General features: G+C 41.1%; 1 protein-coding gene across 6 annotated transcripts in view; it reads right to left on the bottom strand.

Moving 5' to 3' along the window:
* rnf111 (ring finger protein 111) overlaps positions 1-13,676 on the bottom strand; it is a 34,907-nt gene that overhangs the window by 8,522 nt on the left and 12,709 nt on the right. For all 6 annotated transcript variants that reach the window (XM_040011967.1, XM_040011969.1, XM_040011966.1 and 3 more), the window contains 4 exons: positions 5,927-6,081; positions 3,933-4,130; positions 3,324-3,700; positions 1,183-1,435 (listed from right to left, as the gene is read on the bottom strand). In XM_040011967.1, the coding sequence (XP_039867901.1) occupies positions 1,183-1,435; positions 3,324-3,700; positions 3,933-4,130; positions 5,927-6,081 (983 nt within the window). The remainder of the gene's footprint in view (positions 1-1,182; positions 1,436-3,323; positions 3,701-3,932; positions 4,131-5,926; positions 6,082-13,676) is intronic.

Raw genomic sequence — 13,676 nt, 5'->3', positions numbered from 1 at the left:
TACCCAGTATGGCAGAAAGGTTCAGCTTCTCATCTGTCTAAAACAAGATATTTAGCTCCCTACTGTTTTCTTATCGGCTCGCCCTCAAAATCAGTTTGAAAACGAGGTTGCTATGGAGCTACTGCGCTCGCAACCAGCAAAGGACATCCCGTGTCTATGACCTATCAAGCCAAGGGACTAAAAACTTTTTAAAGTCAACTATTTAAAACATTGTGAGGCCTGAGCCTTGGACTCATGGGATTTACTTGTTCACATGCTGACCTCACCATTCGAAACTTTTGCTATGTTTAATACAAGCACCAGTTATCCATCCACTTTCTGCCACTCAAGCAGGTCCAGATTGCAGGGTCAGCAGTCTAAGATGAGACACCCACCCCTCCCTCAGCCCAGCCCTCCCCCACTTCTTGTGGTGTGGGTGGAGACCAAGACATTCCCAAGTTAGCTGAGATATGAAATCTCTCTAGCATTTCCTTGGTCTGCCCCCGGGCCTCCGTCATTTGAAACATCAAATACCTGGACCAAGTGGCTCCTTTCTGTGTGGAGGAGTAGCTGCTCTAATCTGAGCTCCTCACCCTATCACTAAAAAGAAATCCATACAATTTGGAGTAGATCATTTCCACTGCTTACATCTTATATCTCATTCTTTCAGTCACTACCCAGAGCTACCTATAGGTGAGAATAAGAACGACCCCTGAACTGACAGTTCTGTCTCTTTACTATAAAAGACTGGTATAGCATTAGGATTGCTTTAACAGTATATTTTAGAATATTATATATGACAGAAAATAAGAAAAAACCCATTATAGGTCCTCTTGGGGCCTTGCCCTTTTCCTGTTTTGAATTTGAATTTGTTAATATTTGTCCACACTGCACTGAAACAGGGAGGGTGGACAAGTAAGGGAAAGGTAAGGAGAGGCACCAGTGACTCTAAATTTTCATGACATCCCCACCAAGAATCCTCATCGCATTGCTTCAGACTAACCAGATACTGGAAAATTCTGAGTAGCAAATTAAGTTTCTCAGCACTGAGCACATTAACCTGTTAGCCAGCACTAGTGTCTGTGAGCGAGCATTGGTTAGTATTATTGCATTGCAAATCTGTTTTCATAGGCAGCAGCAAACATTCAAAATGCATTTTCAAAAGTTTAAAAAGTCTGATGTAATGTACTGCGTTGTACTCACAAGTTGGGTGCATGTAATGTCTGCAGGGCTGGGGTTGTGTTTGCGGCTGGGGCTGAGCCACCATAGGGGAGTTGAATGAGTCCACCACACTTGGCTGACTGGGCCCAGGGGTGGGCTGGGAAACATAAGCAGGGGGCCGTGAGGTGGAACCTGGGCAGCAAGGGTCAAAGGCTGAAGTGCTGCCATGGAAACTCGCCCCACTGTTTCCACTGCTCCGAACGCTGCTGTTGCTCAGGTCCACTGGCAAAGTTTGCTATGAAAGGAAGACAGACATTTCAGAAAGAATTGGGACCAAATCTGCGGAACACTCAGCTCGTCTTTCTGAGTGAAAAAAAAAAAACCCCATCAGGAACCTCTACTTAGTTTTTTCTCCCTCAGTCTCTAACTACAGTGCTGTGAGGAAGTGTTTGAATCCTTAATGACTTCTTTTTTCACATTTTTGTCACACATGTCAATGAAACTTCATTTAAGACAAAGATAAATCAAGTAAATACAAAAAGCAGTTTATAAGATGGTGATTTTGTAGCAAAAGAAATTGCCCCCTAAATCTAATAACTGGTTGTGCCACTCTTAACAGCAACAATTGCCATAAAGTGCTTGCAGCAACTGGCACAGAGTCTTTCAGATCGCCGTGAAGGAACTTTGGTTCGCTCTTCTTTGCAGAATTGTTTTAATTCGGCCACACTGGAGGGTTTTCGTGCATGAACAGCCTGTTTAAGGTCACGCCACAACATCTGAATCAGATTTACATCCACTCTTCGAGTGGGCCTTTCCAAAACCTTCATTTTGTTTTTGTTTCTTGAGCCATTCAGAGGTGGAGTTGCTGGTGTGTTTCTGATCATTATTATGTGTGTTGTTTTTGGTCAGCAGTGGTTTTGCCTTGGAATCCTCACATAAATGCCATTTTTTAACAACTCTCCTTCTTATTGCTGAATCATGAACTCTGACCTTAACTGAAACAAGTGAGGCCCGCAGTTCTAGTTGATTCCTGCGAAGGTTCACCACTGTTCCAAATTTTCTACACGTGTGGACTCAAGTGAACCCTCACTGTAGTTTACTTGAGTTGCAAAGCCTTAAAAATGTCTCTGTAACCCTTTCCAGGCTGAGAGATGTAAATGTAAATGTAAATCATATGTTCTTGAGATGCTTTGGCCTGACCTTAAACAGGCCATTCATGCTGGAAAACTCTCCATCGTGGCTGAATTAAAACAATTCTGCAAAGGAGAACGGGCCAAAATTCCTCCACACCAATGTGAAACACTCACTTCCAGTTATCACAAATACTTGATTGCAATTCTTGCTGCCAATGGTGGCATAACCAGTTATTAGGGTTGAGGGGCAATACGTTTTTTTACACGGGGTCACACCTGAAAAGCATTTTATGGACATAAAATGATGATAAACAAAAATTCTGTATTGACTTATTTTTGAGAAGTACTAAAATGTGTTTGAGGATCCGAAGCATAAAACAGACACAAGACAAATATGCAAAAAGAAACAAAACAACTAAGAAATCAGAAAAGGGGGCAAGTAGTTTTTCGCAGCACTGTAAATAAAACATTAATGATCACATTCACTGATTGATTCCAAATGCATCATGAAGCTTTGACAAAAACAGGCTCAGAGGTTGTCGTGGAATAAAATAATAACAAAAACTCCTCTCACTTCATTCACCCAGCACTCTACTGAAGGTTATGGATAATGTAGGGATATAACGAGTCCTCATGACAGAGTGAGTACAGCTGTTCTGTGTTTCCAAACACCTGTCAGATAATCTCAATAAATGCCTGGAATGAGGCAAAGAATGAAGCAACAATGAAGGTAGCTAAAAGCCTCTAACCTAACTACTGTAACTTCCCATTACTCAGACTACATCATTGCTCTTCAACATAAGGGTGATTCAGTATTTGGGGCAGTTCTTTGCTATACATTTGGATAAATATTTAACTTAATAAATAATTTTTTCCTTAGCTCCGATCTTCCCTTAGCTCCACTTAAAATATCTCTGGGGTGCCAGGATTTCTTCATGCAAGAAAATAAACCTTAGTGGTCACGAAAACCTGGTTTGTGTGGAATCAGCGTATGCTTATACTGCCTCGCTAACAGCTATGAATCAATAAATATTGTACAAACAGCCATACTTGGTCATGGTAGTGGGCTGCGTTGCTGCTACTACTGCTGTTGCTGCTGCTGCTGACTCCGGCGCAGGGGGCGGGCAGAGCACTGGGTCGCACCACGGGGCATATCGGCTCCGGAAAAAGCATGGTGCCTGGGGGCTGCGGTGCTGGGTGGTGGGCATGATGGAGAAAGTGTTGAGTGTTGCTGTGGCTGTGCTGAGAGCTGCTGGTCTGCTGAGGGGACGACGCCTGCAAGCAGCTTGGATGGGAGTGGCTCAGGGGCAGGTGACCAGGGGAGGGGCCTCCGCATGGTGAGTGCTGCTGACAACAGGATGGGAGCCTAGGCATGGCCACGCCTGCATTTTCTCCTGTTGTACCTGACAAACCTGGTCTGTTGTCATCTGATGAGAGCAAGATATATGAGAATTATTTTTCTTTTTAAAAATGCTTTTACAGGGCAGACAATAACACAGAGGACCACACAATACAGACTAATTAGAAATTGGCCACTAAAAAGAATTGATTTTTTTTTTTTTTTTTTTTTTTTTTTTAAAAACACAAGATGTCTCCAGACAACAGTTGAAAAGAAACTGCCTGCTGCAGCGGATGTCAACATGCTGTGTCCTGTCTTACCCTCTGGACCTGTGCGAGCAGAGCCACTTGGCCTCTGTGTGTGCATACTTTCAGGTGTTGAACCTGGGCAGCTAGTGGAAGGGCCTGGGGCATCATTGAGCTCTGAGGTAGAGGCTTGATGGGATGATGATGATGATGAGGACGACCTGACTGTTTGAGGCTGAATCCCGCCAGAGGTTGTTGGCACAACTGAGAGATCTGTGGATTAAAAAAAACAAACAGAGTCAAATGGTAATCAGAAAAGATTATGTCACCAGAATAAAAACCAGCTGACTTTTGTCAGTTGAGTTATTGATCAGAAATAGGGAATTGGGAAGTTCAGTTCCTTGGAAGTGTTAGCCTGCTTGCCTATCAATCCCCTTTATCGACTGCACTTGTGCTACAATCAGCTGATTTCAGTTTGCAGGAGGACAAAGATAGTGGCACAGTCTACAGTGTGGTTATGACATTACAAAGTGCAAAATCCATCCATTACAGAAACAAATGAATTAGACTTGTAACAGAACTTTGGCTCTTTGCAAGCAACTCCACAGGCAGTATGCTAATGCTAATGCTAAGTTAGCTAGAACACAGACTGATGATAAAGCTGAGTGAATGCCCAGCAGCCAGACCGTGTACTTTAACAGGTAACAAGCAGATGAGGAGTTGGGCTGCTGTGGCGATTTATTTTGTGCTGTCGGCTTTGTGTAAATAATAAGAGAAATATCATATGTGTGTCCTCATTAGGATAGGGATTCGTGTTGGTGTGTGGAACCTATAGGTTTATATTGTTAACTGGTAATTGTCAGACGGTCTGTTTCAGGTAATTTTATAGAAAAATGTGAAAGTAATGTTAACGAATAGTAGTAATAATTAATTACTCCAAGGATAAAGACATTAAGTAATGTACAGCATTACGTTTAAGACAAGTGTTCTGTGTAATAGGTAATAATTACTTTTTTGAGTAATGAGCCCAATAATGATCACAACAAAGAGGGGAAACACCTCCAACGTGCAACATTTGACCACACAGCACGCTATTAATTTCTAGGAATGCAATGTCTTTGATATGCTGCTTAGAAATCTTGGCGACTCTCAAAGCAGAGCCAGTGAGAACTTGATGAGAATCGATAAGGAATCGAATCAATAACTGATATCGATTATGGAATCGGAATCGCTAATTTCTTATCGATTCCCAAGCACGATTATGTGTGGAGGAGACACTGTGGTATTTGTGCACACTGGTAATGTCTGCCATACCATAGTGTCTGCAGAGGCTTAGCAGCCAAGTAGAAGAGCAGACCTTATTAGCATTCCAGTGTGTAAATACCATCTGCTTTTCATATTCACAAATTAATTTCCCCTCTTTCTCCTAAGAAATGCAAATGCTCTAATACTGCGTGAGGCACCATTTTGCTACCCATCACAGGCGCAGGCTGATACAGAGAATGACATCCAGGCTAAGAGACAAATACCAATACAAAGCAATGTAACAGAATGTAAAGTGTGAGATACGAATACACTAAAAAGAAATGCAACCTTACTGGTTTAGGTTAATGTTGTCACAGAACCATACAAAGCTGAGTATGAACTAGAATGACACTAAAATTTAAGTCAATTTAATAAATAATTAGCCAATTCTGTTACTAATTATATGTTTTTTGGTAAAATATCGCTTTTGGTTCCACTCAACATCTTTGTCTGCTTATTTACATCTCATATCTAAATTTTAAACACTCCAGAGATGTGCATGTGGCTTAAATTAAAGTTCTGTAACAACTTGACAATTAAATCCAGTATTTTTGAGTATTTTTAAGTTTAATTTTAAATGTTTTTTCCTTGTATATATTTTAGTCTTAGTTTTATCTTTCACAGTTGTAGACTGTGACAAATAAGTTACTACAACTCTCACACAGCTTGCATGAAAAGTACATTAGCTGAGTCAGTAAGACCCAAGTTAAAACATCGCTTAGTAATCTTTTAACCAGGCTTTGTTGAAACGAGTTCTGTGTTACCATCTTCATCAACCGTGAGGTCCACCACCTCCCCAGCATTCTGCCGCAGCGGTTGGATAACAGTGGAGAGCCTGTGACGTCCACGTGGCTCCTGGAGGCGATTCTGGGAGCAACTATTACCCCACATTCGGCCAAGACCCCCCACTGAGCGTGACCTGCAGAAAATAGACACATTGAAAAAAGGGGAGAAAGAAAAAGAGACTGTTACAACATGCTGGAGTTCAGGACCACCGGGACTATTCTCACAGCTCACTGAAGCATTTGCTTTACAAAAGCCAGACCAGTTCATTTCCAGGCCAGCAGATGCTGCTGCTGCAAAAGTGGATGAGGAAGTAAAAGTGAGCAGATCTGACAGAAGGACTTTGTGTAATGGCTTGTTTTGCTGCAGCATCTAAAACAGTGCATGGTAGGCTAGGGATGTGTGTGACTAGTGAGTGACACGTTTAAATGTTAGTACTCTGCTAATATAAATAATGGTCAATGCCTTTTAACTGCTAAGCAACCATCTACCACTAGTTAGCAGCAGCCCCTATGACTCTGTGGCAGTAAGCTGTAAATGAGCATGCTGGAAAGTAAAACGGATGACAAGCCCTGCAACCAGCGCAGTTCTGTTATACTTTGATCTGCAGCCTGTGGTGGAGTAAAGTGGCATATCACCACCAGAGCAACACAGAACCACAGTCTGCACACGTGTGTGGACCTGCAGAGAAAGAATTACAGCTGGTGCTGCTAAGATAAGCCACACTTGACAAACTAGTCCCCTGTCTTTGTAAAATATTTAACATCATCCATTAGGTTGTGTAGTTTTGCATTCTTTTTTGTTCTGCACTAGTTGTTTTGTTTGAAACTTTAATCATTTACTTAGTAAATTAGTCGCTAAATTAAAAAAAAAAAAACAAAAAAAAAAAAAAAACACAATACAAAAAATTGACTTTTAGAATCTGCAGACTTGTTCTGCAATCAGCCTTGCATCTAAATATTCCCATCGTCTCCAACCACCTTTCGTTTTCCTCGAATTAAGTCAAACGCTGTGCTGCTCTTGCCTCACCTTTAGCCCATTTTCTTATCTTTCTTTTAATTTTCTCTCTCCAAGGCTCCGGTCGCTCTACCCCATGGCCTCTGAGACTCAAGTGAGAGCCCAGGGAGTAGCCGCATTTCCCTCCACAGCACTGTAAATCTAGGTGATCAGAGGGAGGAGGGCATGACCTCAAGGGACAAGAGTCAAGAGACTACATGGGAGTGCCGTAAAGCTTGATGCCATGGAGCTCTGCAGCTAGGGAATTTCACTGTGGCTAAATGAGAGATTAAAAACAGGAATACAGAGCAGCAGAGGGAAGGAAGCAACAGCACAGTCTCAGTAACTCTGATGTGACCAGCTCAGAGATTCCTACTGATTGATACATATACATCAGACATCAATATGTTACTGATTAAGTCATTGTTAGATTGACCCTTTTCCTTTTTTTAACCCATTTTAAGGAGCAAACTGGGGGCAAAAACTTGACTTCTGCCTGGCTTCACAAATGAGTCAATCCTCAGAGACTCACATGTTAAAACGCTGAGCTTCAGCCATTAAATAAACTTGTTTACAGTCTGGTACAAAAATAGATTTGCTCTCTATTGATAAATTTGCCCTTTGTGGCAAATGCCATCTAGGGGTGAGGCCACTTGTTGTCTACTATGTTTCACTCTGGCCAATTCAAATCACTGAACTGAACCTCTGGGCCACATTTGTGGTGTTGGTGACTTTATGAAAAAGCATTTTTTAAATGGAATTATTTGACACATAGCATGGCTTACAGTGAGTTAGAACCATCTTAATGAGTCAGTGGCTCTGTTTTTGGTTAAATCTGGTATTTCCTTAATCTGCTTACCAGGCACTACCTAGCAGGTAAATGTGTCTGTGTGATACCAACACAGAGTTTATGCACACAGCTTGCTAACAATACTAGCTATGATTAGCTCGTAACTTAGCACCTCACTCTCTTAAGTCTTAATGTGTTCAAGTCTGGCTCCAAATAAAGCATGGTGATAACCAAAAGCTTACACAGGCAGAGTCCAGAAATCAGTGTGTGAAGTCTTTTGTATACAGAGTATCCTCCTGAAAAAGTGGCGCAATCTCATCACGTTACTATGAAGGAACTTTTCTGCAGCCTGAATATTGAACTGCTAACTGCTGGAACGCATCCATATTAGTTGCCAAGGGAATTCGTCATTGCTGTTTGAATCCAGTTTGAATAAACACTGACTGGAATCTGCTATTGGCTCATGCAGAGTTCATCCAAATCGCTGTGGCAATGAATAATGGTCACCCTGGACACACTGCGGAACACTTTGTACAACATCTGTTTGAGCTCAGGATGTATGCAGAACACAATGCAAAGACCTGCATCCTCATATTTAGATTTTATGGTATTCAGCTCTTCATTTTTTGCATTTTCGTTTTAACTGAGTCCCATTTTGAACATCAGTTTTAACCCTAGAAGCTTTTTTAATCTGTTAGGTTTTGGCTACTGGAACACACTAATTTTCTAACTTTTGGGGAAATTAAATTATTTCTCATGTTTTCCTTTTAACACAGAGAAAACAGAGAGAGATCACATGAATTGTAGGCCCTTGCTGTAAACGTCCCAAAATCTTTCTCTTTGTTTTAGCCAAATGACGTACTTGTGACTTCTAAGGGTATTTCCCTGATCTTGTCCGAGCAGATTACAAAACCAAATAGAAACTAGAACAACTGAGTAGAATAGGAAGAATGGACTTATTCACACCAAAGAAAGAAGTGAGCAAATACTGCAATCTTTTTTTCCTTTTACCTTGTTAAGTCATTGTCATGAATGAAGTTTTATTTTGTATTTTAAAAATAATAATAGGATTTACCACTCTGGGATCACTGGAAGAAATATTAAGACAGACTTGAGTCCAATGAACACTCATGGTAAGCCCTGAAAGCCGGTGAAATAACCAAACTACCAAATACCTTAAACCTATGGAAGTGTTACTGATGAAAACTAATGTTATTTAGAAAGCAAAAGTGTTTACTGCACTCTGTATAAAGTTAGTAAATAAAAAGCATCATTATTCCTCATTTCACTTTTAGTGCCTGCATGTTTTACTTTAATACTTTAAAGATGAATATGTAACGTTTTGAACTGACTAACTAAGAAACAAACTGAATTAAGAGATGGCTTTGATTTCATTGCTTAAATGTAACAGAGCAAACGCTTTGTGTTGAGGGGGATTCCCACTAGCTCATACTGTCCTCATCCAAATCAGCTTCCTCTGGGACGTACTGCACAATGCAACAATAGAGGAGGAAGCTTATTAAACTTCATACTTCACACATTGCTAACAAACACTTGTTCCTCACCACTGAACACACAGCAGTGAGGGTGGCATCTGTGGGTGGAGGGAGTGGGAGTGGGGGTGAGGGGTGTACATGGTGGTTGTACTGGGGTCTAATTGGCCAGCATCCTCAGCTCAGGGTTGATCCCAAGGAGCAGGGCTTGCCACTAGGGATGGGCTCCTAATTAAGCAGCCCTGGGATTATTTTGTAAATATCTGTTTACCACTATGACCCCTTGAGTGTGGCAGCAAAGAGCAAAACAGTACATTGTAAATATGAACACTGTGGGAATGGGTGGCTTGGCAATGTCGAGGCTGTGCCAAACCAAAGTGTTGAGAGACACAAACCCCAGGGAGCTGAGGTTCTGTGCACTGCGGCAATGTAAACTGCTGGGACTGATGCTATGGGCAGCTAAGGCTGGGAGGTTGGGAGTTTAAAGGTTGGGAGGGGATCATACAAGGCCAACAGCATTGTGTAAGAGAGAATAAACAATGTGAGGCATTAAGCTTTGCCCTGACAGCAGTATTGGCTGTGTATTCATAATTTAGGCCTTCCAACTCTAAACACAGAGTAGAAAACTTTCAGGAATCCTGCAGAAAAATGTAGCATGCACATAACGCTCACAAGAGTCTCGTGATATTCACTGCCCTAATATGCATATACTGAGCTGATTAGCAGAATCAGGGCAGGGACTCATCAAGGGCTTTTTTTTTTTTTTTTTTTAAATTGATCCATGTCAGCTACATAATCCTTGTTTATTGTAACTCACTGTGCTCTGGGTGAACCAGCTGCCAAACACAGCCCACAGTGCACTGCTAAAACACTGGAATTTTCTCCTGACGCACAGCTTTACAGGCGAGTCAACTGCATGAACGAATAAATAACTGCCAGCCGTTCAAATTCATGATGAGAACACTGACAGCAAGTCAAATGACCAATCTGAGAGGCAGTGGGTTAAAAATGGAAACACTTTACTTAATTTTTTTAGCGTTTTTTCCCCACTTATGTCAAAAGTGCTGCTGTTGGTTTAAACCTGAATTTGGAGTGCCACATTTTGCACAAGCTGGGAGTGAAGAGAGGCTGTCCAACCCTGTATGGTTTTACTTATCAGGCTATTTATTATGTTATCTTCAGCTTTTACACTGCATTCCAGTCTTTTTGACTGGTTTTGGCTGCTCTAAGACTGTTTCTCTCCTTTTTCAGAATAAAAAGTATATCTATGTGTAGTGAGACTTAGCAAACCCACTCTTCTGCCTACAGAAGTTGTTTTCATGCAAATGCATCACACACAATTAAATAAATCACATCAGAAGCAGCCAATCACCCAAAATACCAAGAAAAAGTCACGATACAATATGTATGTGGGTTTTCATACTTCTGAATATCGTGCCTGTACTAATATAAACTGCATGTGAACATATAAATTAGACCACTGGCAGTGTGAACAAAGATTTCACTGCTCATTCTCCTGGCCTTTGATTCTCCGCCCTTCTGCTCTGCTGCTGCCCATCCCCCTTACAGCAGAGCTCATCTCTACATTCTCTAATGAGACAGGACATCTTTGAAAGTGAGGAAAACAGGCAGACAGGCCATGACATCGCAGGCTGGGTATACTCACTTCCAGGAACTATTTTTCATATATTACTGATAGACTAATGTGAAAGGTAGGAACAGGAAAAATATGGTTAAAGACAGAAAGCCAAAGGAGACAGATGGAGGTTAACAGAGGGAGAGGTTTGTGAACTGAGCTGCATAATCGCCTGCATGAGGAGACAAGAAGTTATATGAGAAGAGAGAGAAAAGATTCATTGGGTGAGGAAAATGGAGGTGGGTGTAGTGGAATACAACTTCTCTAAACACACTGCTCTCAAATGTCTGTCTCTAACTAGCATCCATATCAAAAAGACTTGAGCATTATATACAGTGATATGGCAGCCATGATACCAATCAGGCTATGCAATGTATACAGTGTTTCCCTAAATACGGACTTTACTTGTGTGAGATGCCCAGGTATATCAAAAGTAGGATAAGTATATTCTGCATGTCATTTTAGCAGTTTCTTTATTAGTGAGTAATTCTGTTAGCTGGCACTGCTGTGGCGGTCCTTGATATCATTTAGCTGTCTCTCCAGAAAGTCTATTACGCAGTTGTGCACAGTCCAACCAGTCTTGTGCATGCAGTCGTCATGCTGTGGAGAACCACTCTAAACAACAACAAAAAGGTGCAGAACTGGTTCATGTGCTGCAATGCTGAGCCCAAGAGGCTGCAGAGCAAAACTAGGACTACAACTTTCTCCATACGCACCAGAGGTTGGTAAAGTTGGACTCCATCCTCGGGATAAGGGACTCAGTGTGGAAGCAGCTAGTTATTGTTGTTATTCTTTGCCACAATATAGCGCTACATCTACTCCATGGTAGTTTTAAGCTTACATAATATAATAAACCTCTAGTGATGTTAAAAAAAACAAGTCTGGAATACGTTCTGATGTATACATGTATACATGAAACATGAATTTTAGAATTATTCTGTGATATGGGATCATTATTCACATTGGTTATATATAGTTTTACAATTTTAGTAGCATATAAAAAAGTGGCATGTCAAAGTGACTTTTTTTGTCCCTGCCACTTAAATCATTCGTGGTGTAACAAGTTAACTATATTTAACTATAAACCTTTAGTCACGCATCTGGTTGACCTCACATTGTGCTTGACATATCTAGAAAGATTTAAATGGCAGAGGCACAGCGTAGGTGGCTTCAGGGTGATGTGGGTTTACAGCTATAAACATGTAGGCATGCAGCTCTACTAGGACTGGTTTCTCTGTTCAATGTAAGCAGAGCTATGGAATCCGTGAGCAAAACAAATCAACTAAAGCACTACACACCCCCATCCTACAACTTCTCTTTAAGCAAGCAATGACCAACCTGCACTTACTCCTTTTTCTAGTTCTGTCACAATGGCTACACCCACATGGAGACACTAACAAAACCAGCTGTCTAGCGCTTGGTTTAAGTCTTATAAGGCATTTTAAACTATCCTTACTGCACATTATCACAGATCAACCCTTAAAATAAAAGGTCTAAGAGAGCAAAGTGCTGAAGCTGGAGCTAACAGGAAAGCCATGTCCTGATACAAAGCAATTCCCCTTTGCTCTGCAGCTGATGTCTGGTAAAGATTTCACAGTGGTTAGGCTACATCACACAGAACTAGATAAGTTGTTACCCTCCTGGCAACCCTACCCCAGATGCTAGAGAAAAATGTGCATTTCCTAACTGGATGGCAAGTGAGTTGCCGGCTGTCACTATGTGAAAACAGTTGCAAAGAGGACCCTACTGCACCAAAGATCTTATTTGGTTAATAGCAGACTGCAATGGTCACCCTTAGTTTGAATGGAAGATGCTCTTCTCTTGATGAGTTAAAATTGACCCATTGAGCTAAAACTGGATAAAAATGCAAAGCAAAATAGGAAAAAAAAAAAAAAAAGATTTACCATATTGTGAAAAACAACATGTTTCAAAATGCGCAGTTTCTACAAATGGTCTCTTTTCAGTTTGTGTTGCACTTCTCATAGTTTCACGAACACTTTGAAGGGGTTTGCAGGTGTTTGTAGACAAGATTGTTTCTTCCATGCAAACTACAGTCGAGTGCAGCAACCTGCTAATGACCAAAGCAACAGTATGGTGGTTTTCAGTGCAGCACTGTGTACCTCTTTGTGATCAGTTTCTAGTTTCAGTTTTCACTAGTGACTTCTTGCCAATTGTCACAGAAGAAACAATTTTCTCTGGTGACCAGTGGTTACTGGGCGTCACTGGCAGATCTCTAGGACTGCATGAATGAAGCTTTAGCATCTGCCACTAACCAGCAGGCATTCACATGGTATGCATATTTTTTTTCAGCAACCTGTGGCTTGCCAGATAGTTGCCAACCAGTCTCTTAGCATTGGTGCCTCCCATCTAATGCATTTACCATTCCCTCATATGTCAATCAACAGAATCATTCACTCCTATAGGTAGTCATGTCAGTAGCTCATGTCAAAGTTGAGGAGTTATTACCTAGTCTGCTAAAAGGTACGCTAAGGATGTAGCTTTGCCAGAAACTTTAGTATCTGCAGAAAGTCTCGCATTAATCTGCCACACTGACCCAAGTGGACACTTTGCATTGTTGTGAAAGCGTATTTGCATTTGTGAAAGCGTAATGCATAGCACTGGTATACAAAAACAGCATTAACAGCACATGCGTAAAAGTCTATTTTTGCAAGTTAAGAAAAGTCCTAACCCAACTTTCACAATACTGGGCTTGAGTTTTTGTTTGCTAACAAAAAAGAAAACTGTACTAACAGTTCAGACTCTTAGTCTGCATCCACCTAAAACCCTTAAGAATTCAAAATAGAATCAGGGTCAAA

This window comes from Simochromis diagramma, unplaced genomic scaffold (genome assembly GCF_900408965.1).
Source record: "Simochromis diagramma unplaced genomic scaffold, fSimDia1.1 OVJJ01000603.1, whole genome shotgun sequence".
Classification (NCBI taxonomy): Eukaryota; Metazoa; Chordata; class Actinopteri; order Cichliformes; family Cichlidae; genus Simochromis; species Simochromis diagramma.
The sequence above is the reverse complement of the archived record's forward strand: the minus strand, read 5'-3'. Positions and strand labels throughout refer to the sequence as shown.